The 22,500-nt window shown below is 38.7% G+C and overlaps 3 protein-coding genes across 3 annotated transcripts in view; 1 reads left to right on the top strand and 2 right to left on the bottom strand.

Moving 5' to 3' along the window:
- LOC138004050 (uncharacterized) overlaps window positions 1-4,787 on the top strand; it is a 17,347-nt gene extending 12,560 nt beyond the window's left edge. Inside the window, exons 8-9 of the mRNA XM_068850444.1 lie at window positions 2,038-2,126; window positions 4,143-4,787. Of these exons, the coding sequence (XP_068706545.1) occupies window positions 2,038-2,126; window positions 4,143-4,759 (706 nt within the window). The 3' untranslated portion in view covers window positions 4,760-4,787. The remainder of the gene's footprint in view (window positions 1-2,037; window positions 2,127-4,142) is intronic.
- A 140-nt stretch (window positions 4,788-4,927) lies between these two features.
- LOC138004051 (uncharacterized) lies at window positions 4,928-12,900 on the bottom strand. Its single transcript, XM_068850445.1, has 6 exons — window positions 12,733-12,900; window positions 9,356-9,411; window positions 9,155-9,248; window positions 6,548-6,629; window positions 5,978-6,036; window positions 4,928-5,906 (listed from the first exon to the last, which is right to left on the bottom strand). Exons 1-6 carry the CDS (start codon window positions 12,791-12,793, stop codon window positions 5,671-5,673), a joined length of 588 nt encoding a protein of 195 aa, XP_068706546.1. The 5' UTR covers window positions 12,794-12,900; the 3' UTR covers window positions 4,928-5,670.
- Window positions 12,901-19,189: 6,289 nt separating this feature from the next.
- On the bottom strand, window positions 19,190-21,003 carry LOC138004055 (kinetochore protein Spc24-like). Its single transcript, XM_068850453.1, has one exon. The coding sequence runs from the start codon at window positions 20,846-20,848 to the stop codon at window positions 20,270-20,272; it is 579 nt and encodes a 192-aa protein (XP_068706554.1). The 5' UTR covers window positions 20,849-21,003; the 3' UTR covers window positions 19,190-20,269.
- Between the last annotated feature and the right edge of the window lie 1,497 nt (window positions 21,004-22,500).

The following is a 22,500-nucleotide window of genomic DNA, read 5'->3' as shown; positions in this document are numbered from 1 at the left end:
GTCAGTTGTCAAATCAAACTGAACTGCTCACCAGATGCCCCAAGATGGCTTTGGACTACTGGGTAGGGGGTAGTGTTCAAATCCTTGAACATGTACTTCCCTACTTCATTGACCTTCCCATGAACAGTACTGGTTAAGGAGGCTCGAAAGGGTTTTTCATTGCTGTGGTGTTTGTGAAATGATGAAAGATACCAAAGAAGGATATTTCATAGTGTAGGCAAAGTATAAATATCTTTGCAACTCTATTGTTGGGTAATACTTTAGGGGCACTTATGACGTCATATCGGTTACCATGGCAACACGCCAGGTCCACAAAAAGGCCCTCTAAATTTCAGTTTTTGAAAAATTAATTATCTGAAAAACCAAATCGGTGACCTACCGTTTTTATTTCTTTTTTGGAAATCTCCCTAAATTCTTAGACAGTATGACAAAAAGTTATCCAGTAGAATTTAAGATACATCGGAAAAAGGCATTTTATAGTTTACAGAAAATTGTACTAGATAACTTTCCCCAAAACTTTTTGTATTTGAAGTGCCATTGTGGATAATTATGTGCATTCAAAAAATCAAGATTGGTCAACAAGCAAAATTTCGAGATAAAGACATTTTTTTTTCGCAGAATTTGTTTCTGGTTTGCGCGATTTTACACTGTATTTTCCCTTCCAGTTCGTTGTGCGCACAAGTTTTGATTGAAATTTGATTCATTTGGCTGATGCATATGTTTCTTAGTTATGGCGTGTGTAGGTTACGTATGGGTGCACGGCTAAAAACCCTTTCGAGTCTCCTTAGACCCTGTTTACACGGATCCAAACAAATTTGTGCATGGACAAGAACTTGTACAGTTCCACCTTGTGTTCACACGGGGCCGGTAGAACTGGACAAATTTTTAAATGGCTAAGTGACTGTGCAAGTTTGGGACCTGAAAAAAGCAGATCAACCTTTTGACAGGCACTGTTCCACTATGTGTACGGTCTCGTGAAAACACCCGAGCCGTGCAAGGTTTTGCACATTTTGGTTTATATGTCATCGTACTTGCTCCTCACTGTCTCCCAATCAACTATTTTGCCTGCTTTTCTGATATTCAATTTTTTTTTTCTTGGGATTTCAAAACTATGTTAAGTAAACACTAACTCACCCAAGTTTTAAGTTCTGATTTTAAAAAGACACCTGAAATTTTCTTATTTATTGGTCCGCCTTTACTAACTTTAAAATCTTGAGAGAGCTGGGTCGAGGGGAAAAATTAATGACGTCAAAGAATCACTAGTTTAAGAATGCAATGCGTGTGTATGTGGCTGAATTAATATGCAGCACGGGAGTTTCGGGCTTTCAGACTTTAAACCCGTGTTTGGCGTATAAAAATTATAATAAATTGTGTTTACAAGCTGAAATTTTAAGCTAGTGAGTAAATAACATCATTTTCTCTAGATCCAACCCTCTGAGGTCCAATCGGCCAGTTTTGAACGTGCGTAATGGCGGACCGTGAAATCCAAAACTTACACTCATAATAAACAGCCTTTTGATAAAACTCAAAGCTCAAAATTTTGCCAGTTAGGTGTTAAGCGAACACGCTCTCAAAATATGAAGAAAAAAAGGAAATGATTTTTTGATCATAGTACCACTTTAACTTGCTGACTTGCTGAGGAAAGTCAGTCATCACACACCACTGCTTCCCCCCCCCCCCCCCCCCCTCCAACTTGCACGGGTGAGTCATCAAGTTGTTACACACCACGACAGACTTGTTATTTCTCGCAAGAGGGAGAATTCACTCCGCAGGTGCCCCAGGATGCCCACAGTTGACAAGTAAAACTTGTGTTAGACAGTCTGACTTTTAACCCTTTCACCCCTAAGGAGTCTGAGTAAAATCTGTAAGTGTCACTCTTAGAGGGGAAAGTGTTGAAGTCTCTCTCCCAGGAGTCAATGGATTAAGCAGTAATGTTCAAAGACAAGTCTAACAATAATGGCAGTAATAAATCCCATACTACTGCACCTCAATAACAACTGATCATATCATTTTCAACACTCCTTTTTTCACAAACAGACTGGCTAAAAGGGGGTCGGCAGAGAATACTTCTTCTCCAAAAAAGAATGAAGCGGGTGGAGGAACTGTCCACCAGGAAACTCAGAAAGGTTTGTAGTGACAAGATAAAAGAGTTTGCAAATGGAAAGGAGAGTGGTATATGTTTTATATTTTAAAGCCAAGAGTGTAACAGCTGCAGTTGATATGCATGTACATTCAGGAGATAGTATACACCTGTTGTCATGCAGTCATGCTGGAGTCCCAAAACAAAAAAGGGCAACCGTTTTAGTTCCCAAACTGATCCTCAAGGATTAGTCATGAACACAAGATTTGTAAGCAGACTTTTTGAGCATCAGCCTTTCATCAGAGCCAGTTTGTTTTCACAAAGGACTAACAACACTCAAAATGTCAACTCTGAGATCTTTCTTTTAATTGCCTAAAGTGCACCTAAACTCTTAATATTCTTTGTTCCTAATAATTTTAAATCTCTCCATCCAAATTGAACATAAGTATGTCACCATTGACTCACCCAGAATTTCACTATTTCTGTGCTGTGCAAGCCACGTAAACTTGGCAGAACTAGCTGCAGTAATTTTGACCCACGACCGTGATGCAAGAGACATGGGTCTATTCTTGATTTTACATTACAAACTGCTCTGCAATGCACAATTTCTTTCAAAACAGGAATGCAAAGCAATTTGACATAAAATCGAGAATAGACCCATGCTTCTCACATTGTGGTCGTAGCTCGAAAGTACTGCCAGTTTTGATAAGTTTGCACATCTTGCCCACAAGATAAAAAGCCAAATTTTGAGGTAAGAATGGAAAGACATTTTTGCTTTTGGTGAGGAGATTAATATAGATAGAAATATTCGACTTGAGAAGCACTTTACTTTACCTTTACCAATTCCATTCATTTTTAAAACCAAACTTTTGTGTTTCTCTTATTGCCCTAGTCTCTTTAGAAAATTACCCCTTAATCCTCCAGGAATTAAACTCTATTCAAGCACAAATAATGTTTTGTTTCATTTGAAAAACATAGCGGCTAGTCCTCAAAATTCTAAAAAAATCCAGGCAACTAAACCTGTCACTTTGGTTGCCCTGATAAATGCTTGGTTGCTCCTTAGGAAACCCTTTATGATGCACACCGTGTTGAGATGCAATCGCATGGTGCTGGAGCTTGAGTATCCCTTAGTTATAAGTTTTGTGGAAGTCTGGGTTTAAGTTTTAGCATTTTCAAAATGGAGTCTTTGATCTCAGCCATCACCCCCTACATGCTTGTGATATTGTCTCTTGCATTTTTCTAACTGACCATGTGTTGTAAAAGCCACAGATATTCAAACACAGGAAAATGCTCAGCTGCGGCAAATCTCAACCTTAACATGTAATTCATTTTCTATTTTTGGCTGGGTTATCCATGATTTTTTTCTTTGGACAACCAGGCTTTTCATTTTACAAAAAACTGGTGTCCCAGTAAACTTTCTGGCCGTTGCGGACGACCTCTTATTTCAAGCACTTGCAGGGGCTGATCACAATTGTGAATTGATGCTAAATTATCTAGAGCTTTAAAGTGACTTCCACCTCAACAAACTTTTCTGTTTTATTTATTCTCTGAAATGGTCTCAAAAATATATTGTGCTGTTTTTACAATGTTTTACAAGATTAACTTTTTATATTCACTTTGAAAGACGGGGAAAATGGCTGTAGTTTGATCTATGACTGAGCAATGAATGGGAATTGGTTTGATACCTGGATGATGTCAAAAATTACTTTGCATCCCTGTTTTCAAAGAACTATCACAATGCAAAGCAGTCTGTGACGTCAACCCAGTATTAAGCCCATTCCCCTTCCTTGTGCAGCTGCAGATCAACATTGCAACCATTTTTCCACTTTTAGAAGCCTCTAAAAAGTGACAAGTGCAGGGAATTGTTTAGCAGAAAGGAGTTTTTGACGTAATTGACACTTTTAAGGTCTTGCTCATCTTCCCAGGCACAAAACCCAATATTTCTGTCAGCCCATGCAAAGGAAGCAAGTGTGACACATTATACAATGAGAATCATCCCAGAGAATTTCATTACTTACTTGTATGCATAATTAAATTTTTTCATTTTTTTTTTTTTTTTTAGGTAGCAGGAAAAGGAGTTGGAAAAATCGAGCAAAACATCAGCCTGTTAATCTTGATCTGACGTCAAATCAAGAGACATTGTTTAACAACCCTGAAGCCATGCAAAAGGGACCAATGTCTTCGCATGAACCTGGCTTTGCCCCACAAGCAGTTGGGAGACCTTTTATGGACCATTCCACTTCAACACAGCACTCTGTATTTAACAACACTGAAGCAATGCAAAGGGGACCAATGTCTTGGCACAAACCAAGCTTTGCCCCACCAGCAGTTGGGAGACCTTTTATGGACCATTTCACTTCTACACAGCACTCTGGTATGGGACCTGTGGCACCACCAAGAGGGATACCTTTTGGAAGGTTTCCTCCCTCTGGTCCACCTCCTAGGGGTCAATTGAATATGACACCTGTACCTCCACACATAAGACAGTTTCAAGGAATGCTTCCATGTGAGCCTCTTAGGCCCTTATCTGGAGGACCTCGTTTCCAAGGACCCTGGCCAGTGGGTGCACCCTCTGGGTTTGCCATAAGACACCCTATGCTTCCACTGCAAGGTTCTGATCCCAGATTCCAAGGACAACATTACATGGGGATACCCCCACCACACCCTCCTTCAACCTGAACAGTGCCAAATAAAATAAAATAAATTTAATTATTTTCTGAAAATCCTATTGGTATTTTGCAAAGTTATGAGTCCTTTACGCTGGTTTTAACCAACTTGTGGAATTTGTTCATTAAGTGCAGGGTTAACCCTGGACAAATCTTTAGTATGCATAATACTGTGGCAGAGAAGTGTAAAGCAATGGTTTATTTTAACATCCGCATAGCACACATTCACAAAGTAATTTTTCTGCAAGACTAGAGAGAATAAATAATGATAAAAACAAAGACTATGTTAACCCTATAGTATTATTTTTCGATTGGCACCATAGTTAATACATGGAGATGGTTATGAAACTTGACAAGTTCATTTGTTTCATGTTTTTGTCCATATCTTTGGCCTTGACCCTGCACAAAACACACCTTTTTCGAGAAAATAACCAATCAAATCTTTTTTTTGCAAACCATTGTGCAGGGCCACGGTCAATTCAACATCAATTGCGACAACATTGTTCTCGCTTTTCATAACCAGTCCCTCGATTAACTATGACATTGGTGGCACTCAACTGTAATGAAGAGAAAAGGTTGGGCAAGAATTTAATTTTTATAACTCCAAGTAATTCTACAGTAATAACATTTTTGCATCCAAGATCAATCTTGCACATTAGAGTACATAAAACATATTATACATGTATTCATACGTTTGTCTTCAATCGAATACATTTTAATCCCAAAAACCTCAATTCTCAAACTTTGAAGGCGTGATTAATGTTCTCATTCATTTTGTTCAACAAAATGACCTCTGTGTCTTTGACCTTAAAATATGCACTTGTCCTCTGGCTTTTCTTGAAGGGAGGATATCTGCAGGTGAGGCTAGCTTGTTGCTTGAATGGCATAATTTATAAGACCTTTAATCTGACTAATTAATGCAGTTCATGCCCAATTGGGTGTTGAAATTGAATGTCCCCTGCTGTTCCAAAGCTTCTCTCCAAAGTGATAAGCTGTCGCAATACCGGCACCCAAGCCACCTGCAATGGCAATGGGCCGCAATCCAGCTGTCGACTTGAAGATCATACCAGTTAAGGTTGCTGCTCCCACTGAATTATATTCATCCTCTTCACCACCTCTTAACTTGCCAATCAGTGTGTCCAGACTGCAGTACATAAGGGCTGCAGAGTGAAAAACAAATCTCATAAGTTTCCCAACACAACAACCAACAACAACTTAAGTTCCTCCTTACCTAAAACTCCTAAGCTGTTCCCAAATGAAGGACCTCTCCTTGTGCATCCATTTAATACACTAGGAGAAAACAGAAAATTAATTAAAACCATCATTCCATATAATCTCGACTATTTTGACACAAAGTAGGTTATAGCCTTAGTATGAAAATGGCCCACAATGAGGAAAGATCAATAATGCACGCACAACCTTCCAGTTACCGCAGATCACCATTGCTTGACTACTGATTAATCAAGTAAGAGGTTGCTTTTGTCCGGTGCAGGACCATCTCCTTGCTTGGGATAAGGTTCCCATGGATTCTTATGGATTTCTCAGCACTAAAAAAAGTTACCCCTGATTAGATGATCCTCTCCTTAGAGCTCAGTTGTAGTCAGACACCCTTCCCTTTCAATGCTCATTTTCATGAGAGATAAAGTTAGCTAAGTTGCATGGGTGCCTACAACATTGCTTAAAAGAAAGGATGAGATCATTTCGGATTTCAAATCCTTTTGAATCCCAAGCTGGCCAGAACCGGCCATACTTAGTATTAAAATGTTTACTCTGTCTAATTAGAGATATTTTCATCTAGTACCTGTTTACTCTGAGCTTTAGTGTCTTCCCATCTGGGCTTCGTAATCCCTCATACAGACCCCACGTTCCTCCAACTGCCAAACCTGTTCGAAGGTAAAGAGATTTTCAATCTCGATCAAGGGGACGTGACCCTTTTTAATGAAAAATTGACAATTTTCATTAACCCATGCCTTTTTAAGAGTAACACCAGTAGATTTTATCCTGTCTAATGCCAAACGATTTTACTTGTCAAAGGGAGTGTGATTCAGGGGTGAAACTGTTACCGGTAATATCATCATATCATCATATCACATATCTTTATTTACCCTCGGATTTTTAGAGTAGCTTGGTGTAGCTAATATCTCTGAGCATTTGCCTTCCCTACCATGATACATCACAGAAGACAGACCACAACACCGGGAACTACATGCCCTACTCTTTGCGACAAGTGTGTGGGTTCTTTTACGTCCCACAGGATTATGAACATTGAAGGGTTGTGAGACGGGACCTCCGGCTTATCGTCCTTATCCGAGAAGACTAGAGAGTCTAACCATTTGCAGATGTAATTACAAAGGCAGCACTTTCTCCTCAGTTATTTAAAGACCCTGAATGTTGGTCCGGCCGGAGTTGAACTCACAACCTCTCGCGTGACAGCCCGGTGCTCAACCAACTTAGCCACCGGTGCGCAGTAGTAATGGTACATGTAATGTTCATGTTTATACAGAATAGAGAAATGACTGCTCTGGTTTAAGCAGTCATTTCTCTATTCTTAGGAAATGCCGTTTGACTTAGTTTAATTGTGTTCTGTTTTTCATTAAGGAACTCAAGCCTTCACTCAATACTTAAGAGAACTCCATTTGAGCTAAGCTTTTTACTTGATTGCATCTCTAGGATAAACAGCATAACTTCATGCTTTAATTTTATTATATATTCAAGTTCATTTTCATTGCTTGATAATGACTTAGGTTAAGTCGAAATGTCGCATTTTAAACCTTTTTAAAACCTTTTTGTAACCATTTTTTTTAGCCATGTTTAACATTTTTCTGTTTACATACATATGTATTCAAATGCACTTTACAAGTAATCAATCCATGGCTGCGATTAGACATCATCATATACAGGCGCCACTGGCAGCCACAATTGATCTCACCCAACCCATGAATGAATGTCAGTGGGTTAAAGATCCTGAGTGTTTGATCCAACATGGTAGTTTATGCTCAACCACCTATGCCGACCGGTCAGAGGTTATCGATAACCTACTTTATTTATAAGATGAGATAAGTTACTTAACAATTATTCCATGAGCGCGCGTTGGATATGAGACGATAAATAGCCAATGAGACGCGTAGCGCCGAGTTGGCTATAACCAGTCTCATATCCAACAAGCGCGAATGGAATAATTGTTTTATTAAAATTAATTCCTTAAACTTCCAAAATTTGGAAGTAAGAAATACGAACGAAAAAAGCAAGAAATTCCAAGCGAAATCGATGCCATGTTGTGTACATGTAATACCTTATGGTCACACAGATGTAGGCTCATCACAAAAACAATCCTTGCCTTTTCACGTACTATACTTCTCAACGTCGGATTTGGTCCAAACTTTCCACAAGAAAGAGATTTTTTTCTTTTTTGGCTTTATTCAAAGAGAATTTTCGCTTTCCAGCCAAAACAAAATTAGTTTAGCAACGCTTAACGCAATCATTTACCATATAAGGTCAAACTAAGGTATATGAGCTGATAACCGAGATTGAGTGAACCAATCAGAGCATGCGAAATGCATTATCCCAGGTTGAGAATTTAATAAAATAAGATAAACCCTCTATGTCTAGAAATGCAAGTAATTATTAGGTAATTATAATTATGCCCATTATTTGGCATCCAACATGAAGCGTCCCTTTAAAGTGCCCCTGTGACCAAAAAGCGAACTCTTATTTCCTTTGGATTTCAAATCCCTTCTATGTTAACTACGGTAAACACTAAGTGACCAACGCTTTAACCCTTGATTTCAAAAAAGACACCTGTTTATTTTAACCGGAATTTTCCTATTTCATGGTTTGCCATTGCCAACTTTAAAGTCTTGAGAGAGCTGTAGCGAGAAGAAAATGATGTCAAAGGCTCACTAATAATAATAATGCATAATTTTGCGTGTACGTCCCAGAATTAATAATTATGCAACCTGGGAGTTTTGGGGTTTCAGTCTTTTAAACTCGCATTTTGCATAATAATAACAAGCTCCATTCACAGGCTGAAATTTTACTGGGGGGGACATGAGTGATTAACCCATTGACTCCTGGCGGTTCCGCATTGATGAGTAAAATCGTCTGGCGTTAGACAGAGTAAAATACCCTGGCGTTCTAAAGACAGAGTAAAATACCAAGTCTGGCCGGTTTTGACTGGTTCAGGCGTCAAAGTGAGCCTTTGACGTCACTTTTCCCTGGATCCAACTCTCTAAGGTCCAATCGGTCAGTTTTGAAAGTGAGTAATGGCGGACTGTGAAATCCAAAACTTGTCTGAGTTGAAAATGGCCAGGCTAATTCATTATAGCCAAACATTGCACAGCAATGTGAGGGCAATTTTATATATTGAGGGCTTTTTCATGATGGCCGCAAAACAAGCAGGCTCACCTACCACACATATATGATGTTCCAATTCCTGAAAACATCCGTTCACCCCAACTTCTCTTCTTTTTACTGTCGGTGGGGAAAACAAACTCTGCTCCTCCCTTGAAGGCAAAATAAATAACATTATGTAGAAAGAAAATTCTTATGAATCACATCCACCAAATTACAAATGGCCCAAAATAAAAGTTATTTTCATGATTTTCAATACCTGATTTAAATATGTTGGATCAATGTTGAGGTATGGTGACAATGATCCTCTATTAACTGAAAAAAAAAGAGAAAAGAAAAAGTTAGTTTGATTGCATACATTTGTAGACCTTGTAATGTTTACTGCAGTACATGTAACTGTACTGTCAGTAATGCACATTCCATATTATGATAAAAACTAGAAACAATCATTAATTATGAACTGTGTTCACTGGGAGAACTTTGGAGGTTGGAATCACTAGAAGAGCCGAGATCCCATGAAGATGATGCATTCGTGTTAAAGAACGTCTATCAAAAGTATCAATAACTGAGGCTTGTAGTATGGAAAGTTTGGAGTAAAGATGTGATAACTTCACAAAAACGAAATTCGTGAAAATTGGGAAATGTTGAATGCCTGAGAGAATATTACTAAAAGATGTCCCTTGCCAAAATTCTGCAGCAGTTCAAACAATCATGAGGTGCAATCGTTATTTGCGTATATGATGAATCAAAACCAAGATGCGCATGCCTGTATGACATAATTCAAGATGGCACTGAAAAATCAGATAAACGAAAAACAAAACTTCCCAAAGCTAACCCTATGAACAGGATACACAAGATTAGAAATTGCCTTCTCACGTCAAACGCAATAATACAACAATTTAACTCTACTTTCCAAAACTCTTCACGCAAAATTGAAACTAATTTTTCTGGAAAGCATTGGGTAGTTTAACATGTCCTGCGACTTGTGTTGCAACGGTTTGCAGCACATTTATTTCTTGCATTTGCCTCATGCGATCATCAAGAACGAGACAAGTTGCATGAAACGTTGTAAAGTGTAAAACCCATTAAGCAACTTGTTTTGAAATTTGAAAACTTTTTTTGTCACATAATTGCCAGACAAGTTGTAGGAAAAATTGTCAAGTGCAAAAGCACCTTTAGTGACTACTGTCAACTGTCAGTCACTCTGAACAAGTTCAAAATTCTTAAGAAAGTTGCTGAAAGTTTCCTTCTTCGGGCCACTTGCACGACAATAAAAATTATTAATTTTGTTCTCAACATTTTCAGACGACAGAAACCAGCATTAGAAGCTTACAGAATCATACATGTAATCTATCATTAACTGCTTGTATTATGCGCCGATCAAATCGAAACTTCAACAGGAGAAGATTTTACTGTGTTTTTTAAAATAAAGTATGTATGTATGTTCTTCAGTAGGGTATGCAGGGATCCACATTTGCAGTGGTCCGGTCCTCCCAGACGACTTAAAACCCGTCCAGACGAGTATAAAGACTCGCGAAGTTTTAATAATTTTGATGTCTTTCCGTGAATGCCACCAAATGTTATAATTAAGAATGTATTTTCGTTCTGATTGCTTTCCGTTCAATGGAAACTTCCAGAAAATAAGAAATAAACATGCAGCTTAAATCTCAAGCCGTCAGGCCAGGGATGGCACTAGGATTTTTCAATCCGGGTCCTGGGACCCGCATGTTTGGCCAAATTGGGGTCCCAAGCATTTTTTGGGGGTCCCAAAATCTTGGTGACCCTCTGCGAGAAAAAGAGTATGTTTTAAATTATGAGAAAAAGAGAGTAACCAACTTGGAATTAATATTGACGCATATGCATAGGACCGGCCGACAAAGGCTTTTTCTAGAGCCGTTACATTCATTCCTGGACAAGAACTGAAAGAGCACCCTTTCCAAGGCTTTACGCATCACTGGTTTCCTCCCTTAGGAGCAACGAACAGTGACGTCTTTTGGTATATAGTTGCATTCAGTGACTTGCAGAGTACATTCCTCTGAAGAAGACCGCAGAAGGCGGTCGAAAATTTAGTTTTAACCTTTTTAGATGTTTTAAACCCCATTTCTTAGAACTTCAATTATGATCACAGATCGCTCCAACAGTTTTACAAACAACAGAATATACTGACAAATCAAAGCAAGTTGTGTGAGTTATTTAAGTCAGTGCCTTGCGTCCTGGGACGCATTAAAATTTCGATGATGCATTTTTTGGATTTTATTTGCGTAAAAATGCACGATTTCTGCGTTAACACGATCCCTGCAGGCCATCTTTGACCACGCGGTATTTTCCATGAAACAATTGCAAGCTCAATTTTCAAGTATCTTACTGCTGGCATGGTTGTCTGCAAGTCGTTTAACAAAGAGCAAAGGGCGACTGGTGGTCTCAGCTGATAATGTGGCTTTAGTTACAAGGTGTTTCGCCACCTCCAGCAAAAAGGAAAACAAAAGAAACAGAACGTGCTGCTTACGAACAGGAAAGACACTAAATCTTGGTAGCATTCAAAAGGAATACACTTACACAGGAGCATCAAAACTTTGGGTCTTAAAATAGTAAATTTGTAAGCCACATTCAAGTGCGTTTTGTTGTGGCAGATATAGACCACTGTAAATCAGGTTCCCACGGTGCAAATAACATAATACTCTGGAGTCAAAATTCGTAATTTCTGACGAGATTGTAAAATTAATGCAAATGCTCAAGTTACAAGTGATTTTATCGACCATTTTCTGTACATACGCATTTTTCCTGGGCAACTCAAAATTTGTCCCACCAAGTTTATCATAAGACGTACTTGCCTGGCAGACAACTTTGATAAAAAATGAATATAGATCCCTGGGTATGACAGACAAATCCGACGATAGGGTAGGGCATTTGAACACCATTTTGGCTCGAGGGGGAAAGAATTTGAACGATCCAATCTTCAAAAGCTCAAATGCCCGGGCTTTGCTCAGGAGGTGGGAGGGGGGGGAATTGTTGAAGATTCGAGTTGATCGGTGTATTATGCGAATAGTGAGGCCATCTGACCCCAGTTGTTCAAACCATGAATAGCACTATCTGCCAGATAAATCGCTATCCACTGGATAACTCAATTGGTTTTGCTAGTGATTTATCCAGTGGATCGCGCTATCCATCGTTTGAACAACTGGGGCCTGCATGATAGTTGACAGATGATGATTGCTGATGACAACAGAAGCAGCCTCCCAAACTAGGATTATCATGCACCACATTGACCAGGCCTTTTTACCTAACAGTGGAAATGGTTAAAGCAACTAATGAATTGTAAGGTCAAAAAGATGATTTTGACCCCTTTCTTTAGGGACTCGGTTCTTTTTCCAAGTATGCTGAAGTAATCATAAGCTACTATAAGGTATGTTTTATTCACCTATTTACACAAATTCCCAGCCAACGATTGCTCAAATTTGTGTAAAACGGAAAGTAAACACTTCTTATCATCCTTAATCCAGTTTGAGCAATCGATCCCTTCAAAAACTATGTTTTGTACAAAATTATTTGACAGATATCAGATCGACCTCACCAGTAATATTTTTCGACCGGCGATCGTCCACGTACGTACGAAAGTGCAGGACGACATAATCTTACCTGAAGACACCATGCTCGGGTCTTGCATTGAGTAATCCTCTCCGCTACTTCGTAAGTCCATTACCAGTGTTTTAAAATCGAACAGAAGAGTAAAATTTAAGGCAAACGAAATAAACTTCGCTCACATGAGGATATTCATGTATCTCTACGCAACCTCGTGTAGAATCTACATTTGCGCGTGCGTGACATCGATTACGCAACAAACGGAGCTAGTTACGTAGGAATCTGGGGCCCGGTGTAAAATCCAATTTTAAAATGTTTTTTTGAATACGTCTTTTTCTTTCATTGATCATCAAATATAATATGAATATTCATTTTAGGACAGGGAATTAGAACAATTCCCCGATAATATTAAAACTAAATTGTTGCACCACTGAAATGCGAGATACCGATCCTGGCCTCATGGCAGGGCCTCATGTCATGGATTCACTAATTTTTTTCATAGGTATATACACAAATCTTATAAAAATCTGAGTGTGTAGGGTAGTCTAGTGTTCCTATTTCAGTTTCTAAAGGCCTATTAAAGGTCGAAAGCACTCAGAATTTATCAGTATCTTCTTTAAGTGGCCCCAAAGTTTATTCGTTAAAATACCGAACGGATTATTTAAGTAAGTTTTTAATGTCCCCCCCCCCCCCCTCCTCCCCAAATAGTGCACCAATGGTATTTTGATGGGCCCCCTAAATTTTTTTTGCATGAAAATTAAACCCCCCCCCCTCCCCCCTCCAAATCCCCATAGCTCCCCCAACCCATAAATTATGAACAGTTTCAAAGGATTACATTAATGGTGACAATAAATTAAAATATCCATGGTCAGAGTGGTACATACTCGCAGAAATGTAGGACCTCAACAGGGCACAATTGATGGAGTCCTCCCCTAGTAGGTACTCCATAACATGAAGTCCTATTTCCTCTGAAAGTGCAGTAAATTTAAAAAAGCAAGGTCAGATTCTGCTAATTTTAAAATAATTAATGCAAAGGGTACTGCGACCAGTGACAAATAAAATGAAATGAATTCTCATGAATTATTACTTAATGTCATTAGTTTCTAAAGAAATACTGGTGCTGTAGAATGGTAGGTATTTGAAGCACGAACATGCAGCATTTGTTACTATCAACTGCAGTAAACAAGCAAGATTAATTAATTAAGGGTGCGTTCGATTGACCCAATTCTGGAATAAGAATATGTGTAGTGATGATTAATAAAACGATACGGCATTTAGATGAAACAAGGACAATGAAGATATGTTTAAAATAGCATTTTTGCAGGTGTTTGACAATTTTAATCGAATCTTCATAAAAACAAAGGATTTCTAACTTCTATTCTATGTATTCCCATTCGGGCAACCCTAAAAACCCGGAATCCGGAATCCGGAATCCGGAATCACAGTACAATACAGAGAGTAAAGACTATCCTAAACATTCATAAAAGCTAACCTTAGGCCTAACAAACGTTTTTAGGCCTAATTAGGCCTAAGGTTAGCTTTTATGAATGTCTAGGATATAGTTTTTACTCTCTGTATTGTACTGTGATTCCGGATTCCGGATTCCAGGTTTTAGGGTTGCCCTTCCCATTCTGGAATACGGTCAATCGAACGCAACCTTAATTTAATGATAGGGCACATATAGTTTTGAGTGGATATAGACCGTTAACGTTGTTAACATTGACTCCAGAATTACCCCCCATTGATGAGTAAATCATCTGGCATCAGACAGAGCAAAATCTATTACATGTATGTCTCCTACGCGACCGTCAATGGGTTAAAAAGCAGTTGTTTTAACGGTCAGTGTAAAACGCAGACAGATTTTCATCATAGAATGAAAGAATCCCTTAATCTAGAGCCATCCCCCATTGACAACTAAAATTGTTCGGCATTACACAGAGTAAAATCTATAAAGTCTCACTCCCAAGGGTCAATGGTTTAAAGGGGACATACAGTTATTATTCAATACGATGAAAGTGGAGAGACTATTGCTTACTTGAGTATTTACTGTTTATCCAATAAAAATACCCAGGCTGAATATGAAATAACTAATACCGCAACACCTGATCAGGGCTTTGAAGTTAGTTCGTTGCGTTGGACTGAAGGTTCACCCTCATCAGGAAGGGGAGGGGAAAGGAAGTGGGAGAGATCATGTTGTCTCCTCAGTTGTTTCCACTGGCAATCAGGTCTTATTCATGATGGCGATAATGAACTTTATTTGACTGTCAAGTGTACTTAGCGCTCGGCTCAGGACACCAGACAGAAATCAAATCACATCAAATCACATCAAAATCATAGGTTGGTTTTTGAGGACAGGGGAAAACCAGAGTACCCTAAGAAAAAACCTGTTCTCAACAATCCTAATTTTTATTCTAGCCATTCTTATCCTTTCAATTCTTTAAAGGTCATACCGTGTTTTGTGACATTTAATAATGCTTGAACTTTTTCCCTGCTGCTAACCAACAATAACACCCTAATAACACCCAGGGATTTTACCCGGACTGTCGTGCATGAGATGATATTCCTTGTCAGTGAGGGCCGTTTTAGGCAAAAAGGTTTACCGTCAAGCTATGTCACGCATGACCAGTATCCACAAGACTGAAATTTACGTTCGAATTCCTCTTTAAGGGCTTCCAAGGTTTGAACAGAAACCGTTTATCTAAGTATTTATAATAAAATGAAAGTAGAATATCTAATTATTTTTTATATATCAAGGAAGTATTCCAGGGAATTCAGAATCTCAAGAGCAAAGTTCAAAACTGAACACAGATTTGAATACTCAGTTCAAATTTCAAAACTACTGGTCACACATGATATAGCTTAATTGACTGTAAGATATTTCTCATCTCAGATTCGACAACAAAGGAATTTGTATTGATCCGAATAGTTTTGACAGCATGAGGAATCTAAAATTCTGAAATACTGACTTCAGCAAAATGTTATATTTAATAAGTTCACAGAGCTTTTAAAGAATGCAGATATTCAATAATTTCTACAAATCATTTTAGACTTTTACAAAATAAAATGCAACATTGTTCAACTCCCAACGTCAACAATTTTCAGGCATGAGCCTGCTCATTTTTGACTGATCAGTTTTCATCTTCATTGGAGTCTGTAGGTATTCAAAGTTGTTTGATTATGTCCAATGGCCAAAAATTCTGGTATTTTATACAATTCAGACTGAGTTGAAAGACCAAGTGAAAATAAAATGCCTCGAATATCAGTCTATCTTCTCACAAAGAAGATTGTTCATCAGTTGCTTTGGGTAATGTTGAAAGAGTTGTTATCCATGATTTCCCAAACTTTCTCTTGGAGAACTGCAACAATTTCTGCTGAGACAAACAGGTGAGTCTCATCCAAATCATCAATCACAAACTTTTTGCCCAAAATTACTTTCTCATCAAGATGGAGAAGGAACTGCTTGACGGCCGGATCACTGCGAACAAATGAGAAATCATTTACTATTAACTTATACTAATCATTCAAAAGACTTGACAATGTAATCCTGAGAAGGACTTTACATGCATGTTTAGGATGATACTGACTGATGTTTCTACAAACTGAGAGGAAGTCATCTTCAGAGTTGAAATGAGGTGGGTCTAAAACACACTGTCAGATCACAGGTCACAAGTCAGTGTACAGGTCACTGTGCCACAGACTAATAAACAACACCAAGATTGTCTCCTAACACCAATCCTTCTACAAAAATGTTGTTTCAGGTCTAGGGGAAACTTTTGGCGTAGTTGTTCATCAGTGGAGCAGTGACCTGGAATGCGATCTGTGTCCCACCTGTCAAGAAGGTGACTGAAGGTGACTGAAGGTGACTTCTGCTCAGGTTGTCGAAATGCTATTCAATAATTATTAGTGTCTGAGTCTTTGTTTGTGGCTTGGTAACAAGTCTTTATTTGTCTTTGTTTGGTAATGTCATCAGGGACTACAAACAAAGACAAACAAAGACTTGCTACCAAGCCCCAAAGAAAGACTCGTAACCAAGCAGAAACTCAACGGTTGCTGTCTGGTGTTGAGTATGAAACAGGCTCTTTTTCATCGTTTTATCAATTCGTTTGGGACACTAGCAGCCACCTGACATAGCCGACAGAGCTTCAATTGCGTGGTTAACGGATTGAAATGAAAGAAAAACCTCTGCCCTTGAATGCTCCGGTGGAATTTTAACCATGGGAACATTTTAACCACAAATATTTGACTCAATTTGGCAGGCTCGTGAGAATTGAGTGTTCAGCCTTGGTATTTTACTATAGCCGTTGACAACCAGGGAACTGATAATGACTTTATTCGCGTTGAATCCGGAAAAAAAGCACACAGGAAGGTAGCAACCCACAATGGCAACAAGGTTATGCTTTTTAATTGAGAATGTTGTCGTAAAATTATCTTTTCAGGTCTTTTATCAGGATACCAATACAGATCCTTATACTTCAGTTGGCATTCCCTCACACTGAGCTTGGGGCAACTGCGATGTCATAGAGTTTTGCTATTAACAGCCTGTAGCCGTCTTCTGAGGGCTCATAAACATCTACATGAGTACTTATTCTCATTCAAGGACTGTTCAGATTGCGAAATCTCAGCGGCTGCTAGTAGGTCATTTATTTTAACCCACGTGACCGCACTCTCGGCCGCCATTTTAAGTCACGCAAAGGCTTAGAAATTCAACCTTGCTTTATCACAAGACGAAAAACCCTATCAAACTGAAAATTTGTGAAAAGATAAGTCTTAAGCTGTTCTATTAACTAACAAAACTAAAATCTCAATAGGATTAATAATTCTTTATTTTTAATTTTAATGTCGTCACGAGAAAACCAAGAATAGTGGCGGAGGGCTGCCTGCCTAAAAATATGATGCTGCTATATTTGCAATACGTTAAATATTTAATTAATCTCCCAAAGGAGTTGAAGAACTTACCATTCAACTAAAACACCTTTCGTGACGTTCACCATTTTGTTGCATTGATGTTTCAGGCCCGGGTCTTAGGAACTTAGTAGCCGCTACTTTTCGAATCATGCAAGAGATTGGGTCTTAGAAATGAAGACATCCCGGAAGTAACCCCGAGTCGTCAAATTTTATTTATTTATTTATTTTTTTCTCACAACTTTTACTTAGCAAACTTGTCGTTAATTTTCGGTAGATGGGTAAGCAGAATGTTATTTTTAATTGAGGCCCATAACCAAAAAAGCACTCTCCCAGGTTACACTACAAAAAGTAATACTGCAATACATTTTCTAGACTTAACTTTAATTTTGATGCAGAAATAAAATGAATTCACTTAACAAATGCGTGAAAAACAATAGCTGGTGGGAAGATGGCTTCTTGTAGATGCCAGACATTTTAAGAACTAATGCAGACATGAGAACGTGCAAGATTTATAAATACTGTACTGTAATGAAATTCTACAATGGAAACACGGAAAACGTCCTTTATTGCTTAACTACATCTAATCTGAGGAAGTACCAGTACATAGGAATGGCCAAGATTACTTTCACAAGAATTTTTAGCCAATAATTCGAAAAAAGTTTACTATCAATGGTACTTGTAACTGAAAAACCCTTTTTAGGGAGTTGCAATAAAGTATGTATGTATGTATGTATGTACACACAAAAAAGGCATTACTAACACTAGTGAGAACAGATGAAGAAATTACTAAGTATTGGATGGCTCAGATACATAATTTTGAAAACGTAGACCACTATTGGGAACAAAGTTCTTCAGTGAGTGTGGTTGATGTTCTTACCATATTTCAAGATCTTCTTTGAACTCTCACTGCTAGACACACATACACCAAAATTATTAAATCTCCTTGATTAATGCAATGACAATGAATTTTGACAGTGGTATCATCAAGCATGTCCCAAGGTAAAAGGACAAACTTTAAGGGGAAAGAACCTAACCTCTAAACTATTATTTTGCACGTCATAGCTGCCAAATATGTGTATCAAAAAAAATGGTGGCTAACTGCTTGTGTCCAAGAAAATCCTAGAGGAACATTCCACTTTACAACAAAATAGTTTCTTACTTTCAGTGACACAATGCAGCTGTATTGCACATGACCAAAATGAAATTTACTGTATACTATCTACCGGTAGTATTGTTTGTTTGGGCTGATTACATAAGGAGAGTCCAACTTGGACTGCAGTTTTTGCCAATCATTTTACCTCTATAATCTTGTGGAAAGTGACTTGCTTCAAGCGGATTAATGCTTTCTCCTTTGCTCTTTGTTTTCAATAATAGTATGCCAGGGTTGGCCAAAGTAGATATGACTTAAATTAGAACATGGTGTTAACAAAGATGTTAGGGTTAGGTGTTAGGGTTAGATGTTAGGGTTAGGTGTTAGGGTTAGGTGTTAACAAAGATGTTAGGGGGCTTGTTGACAAGCCCCAGCTTCCTTGTTCACAAGTCATTGTAAATGTCACAAGTCATCGTTACCTTTTACTGTGATCTAAAAGCAATGATTTTTGTATATAGGTCTCTTAACACTGACTTTACTAGAAATAGTTACAGTATGACCACTAAAACCACAAACACAGGTATTCTCGCAGGTGCCAGTGATCAAGGACAAATTTTTTTCCTTTCACCGATCAGTAAATTAGTAAAAGTATCGCGATCTTCTTATAGTTTTGACTATGCACGAGCCGTCAATATTTCGTGGAATTGCCATCTCACTTGCACTGAATTGGGTTGCTGACGTACGCAAACAAATACGTTTCGCAAGTAGAAAGAATTGAAATTTCGATCAGGCGCGGGTTGATTAGTTTACAGTTTTATTTATCCTTATAAATGATGGATCGCGATACAAAACAAATTGCGATTTTGAGATGGCAATACCACATTATATTGACCGCATTGGGAGAAAATATATTCCGTATTGGGCAACTCCGCCCAATACGGAATATATTTTCTCCCAACTAGCCGTCAATATAATGTGGTATTGCCGTCTCAAAATCGCAATTTGTTTTTAAAGTCAATTTTGGGGCCACTGACATTTAGGGAGATTTTACAGTGATTTTTAATGCTTAAAAAATTTACTGAGATTTATATGGAAAATAGCTGCCAGCAGACAGAATTCTGTTACATTTTTCAAAATTTCAAACTGCTCTAAAATCACGCACTGAAAGGCCCACATTCGCCCAAAAGTTGCGCACCGTGACTGAATTTCGTGTAACACAAAATTACCTAAATATCTGACATGTTGTTTCCCTCGTGATTCACCTGAGTGCCTTTAGCCAATCACATTACGTATTTGGACAAGTGAAAAACAGAAACAAACCACCGCAATGACTTTTGGGCGAAGGTGGGCCTTTAAATGTCATTGGCTTCAAAATGGACCTTCTTACTAATTTTATCACGCTCTTTCCATTTCTGGCATCTATTTTGTACCACGACCATTTTTTTGTGATTGACAGCGTGACACGTCACGGTCATGCAAAGGGCCTATTAAGGTGCAGTAAGGTCAAGAAAACTTTCTAACGGAGGGTATAACAGTCCAAGACTAAATTTCTTGCGGGAGAGCCAGGAACAGTCCAACATTCGCCTGACACAACGCCCCTCAGTCATCCATAAGATCCCAAAGACAGTTGGCAATTTCAAAAGAAGACTTCTCGCTTTTGCTTAAACAAAATGGTTTCACGTCACTCAAAGTTGCAATAAATCCTTTCACTTGATCTTCTTCGCATTCATAATCCCACCTGATATGACTCAGGTTGGTATATAAGTTAAAAATGTACTTCTTTTGTGGAAGTATCTCCTCTAGATTTTCCTTCTCCTCTGCGGCTCGAACTTTCAGCTCTTTTATTTCATTCTCTTTTTCTGCGATATTCGCTTCGAAAGCGTTTACATCACCTTGCAGCTTTTCAATAAATTGGGTCGCTGTCTTCTTCTCAGCCTGAAGACTATCCATCTGATTTGAACCTCCCTCGAGTTTTAGAGACTTAATTTTCTCTTCTTGCTCAGTCAGTAATTTTCTCAGCTGTAGAAGCGTATTGTTGGTGTTATCTTCTTCATGCAAGCGTGTTTCGTTGACTTTATCAAAAACTTGCGCCACCTTTTCCAGCATTTCCTCGTCTTCAGCATTCGACAGAACTGTTATGATCTCATCTGTCGTTTCTTGGACCTCCATGGCGAACATCAGAGATCAATACCGTGCATTACCTGCGATCAGTAGAAAACAAGTTTTGAAAAATGGCGGAAACCACAACGTATTCAATTTACTCATTCATTCCCAGTTTTCACTCGGCTTCTAATATGGCGGACAATTTTCGTGCCGTTTATGATCGAGCGAAGGAATTTCAGGCTCAAAAATGCTTCGATGATGCTATGATGGAACTAAATAAGGTAATAGAACTCGCAAAGGACATTCAAGAAGAACAGGGGTCATTGAAAAGCTTCTTAGCACGCGTGTGGAATGACAGAGGGCATTTAAAATATTTGCAAGTTGATTTCTACGGAGCCGTAAACGATTTTACTGAAGCTATCATGCTGGATAATAAATTTGCCGTGCCTCTTTACAACAGAGGACAGATTCATTACAGGATGGGTACGTAGGATTCCGAATGATTAATTTGGCGATCTACGATTTTTCACGTGGGTCACCGGAGGGGGGTCGGGGGGCTATATAGGTTATGTGCGGCGCCAAAGGGTATGGTTTTTTAGCCGTTTTGGTCTGAAATAGGGTATGGTTTGTGCACTCTTGTCTTGAATTGGGTATGTTTTTTAGACGAAGCAACTTCTTCATCATTAGACCGGCGGGTCTAAATCACAGGTCACATTCCACAGGTCAGTCGTTGCAGGTCATTGTTTTAACTTTTTGCCCGCAATGTGGCTAACCCTAGGCCTAATTAGGGTTTTTAGGCCTAGGGTTAGTCAAATTGAGGGTTTTGGGTCACTTTAACAAAGGTAAAACAACGACCTGCAACAAGTGACCTGTGTTTTAGACCCGCCGTCATTAGACAATAAGTCTTATTGTCTTATGGTCTTCTTAAGACCATTTCCAAATGCTTACGCCAATCGTGTATCCTACTTAATAAAAGCGTATAAACATTGAGTCTAAGACTGGTCAGACCTAGGGAACTGATTATAAGACAGGTCTGATACAAGGTATTGATTCAAGGGTCAGGTCTGAAATAGGGTAAGGAAAATCACAGATTTTGGTCTGAAATAGGGTAAGGGTTTCAGGAAGCCTGCCGCAGACCCCCACCCAATTTTTCTGGAAGTAACCCCCCCCCCCCTCCCTTCCACTTCCTTCATGGGCTTTGGTCTTGGTAGCCTGATTTCTCAGACGTTCCAGGTCACTCTTGTCACACACTCTTTCCATAACATAAGTGACCGTCTGAGAATCCAACATGATCATTATCATTAATTTCTAATTTGGTTTTCAATTTACTATTACCGTTAATTTAAGACATTGTGTCCCAGTACTTGTGCTGCAGCGAAGTAAATATAAGGAAAATAAACAAAAGGGGACGTATACAAAACATGGACCACCTCTGTGGACTCGGTCCATGGATCCCTTCTTGGACCCGGTTCATAGACTACCCCTCATTTTGCAAAGTTACAAACAGAAAAATCTTTAGACAAAAGAGGGAAGAGATCCTCACACTTATATGGACAATTTAATTGTTCTTATAGACACAAAAATTGAGGTTGCTCCAAAGGGATTCAAACCCATAACCTCTGCGATGCCAGTGCAATGCTCTACCAACACTCAGTTGGGAGTGCTCAGGTCAGTTTGTTAGGCTCATTTGTTCCAGTGTAGGACTCGATGAATCAAATGAACTTATA

Source organism: Montipora foliosa, chromosome 5 (assembly GCF_036669935.1).
Source record: "Montipora foliosa isolate CH-2021 chromosome 5, ASM3666993v2, whole genome shotgun sequence".
In the NCBI taxonomy this organism is placed as follows: domain Eukaryota; kingdom Metazoa; phylum Cnidaria; class Anthozoa; order Scleractinia; family Acroporidae; genus Montipora; species Montipora foliosa.
This window is presented reverse-complemented; position numbering and strand designations above follow the sequence as displayed.

What these genes read in the sequence shown, in the direction of transcription:
- LOC138004051 (XM_068850445.1), bottom strand. Translation starts at nt 12,793, where the DNA reads ATGGACTTACGAAGTAGCGGAGAGGATTACTCAATGCAAGACCCGAGC. An exon ending in CCCGAGCATGGTGTCTTCAG is followed by an intron (nt 9,412 to 12,732) that starts GTAAGATTATGT and finishes TTTTTTTTTCAG; the next exon opens with TTAATAGAGGATCATTGTCA. An exon ending in ATCCAACATATTTAAATCAG is followed by an intron (nt 9,249 to 9,355) that starts GTATTGAAAATC and finishes TTTGCCTTCAAG; the next exon opens with GGAGGAGCAGAGTTTGTTTT.
- LOC138004055 (XM_068850453.1), bottom strand. Translation starts at nt 20,848, where the DNA reads ATGTTCGCCATGGAGGTCCAAGAAACGACAGATGAGATCATAACAGTT.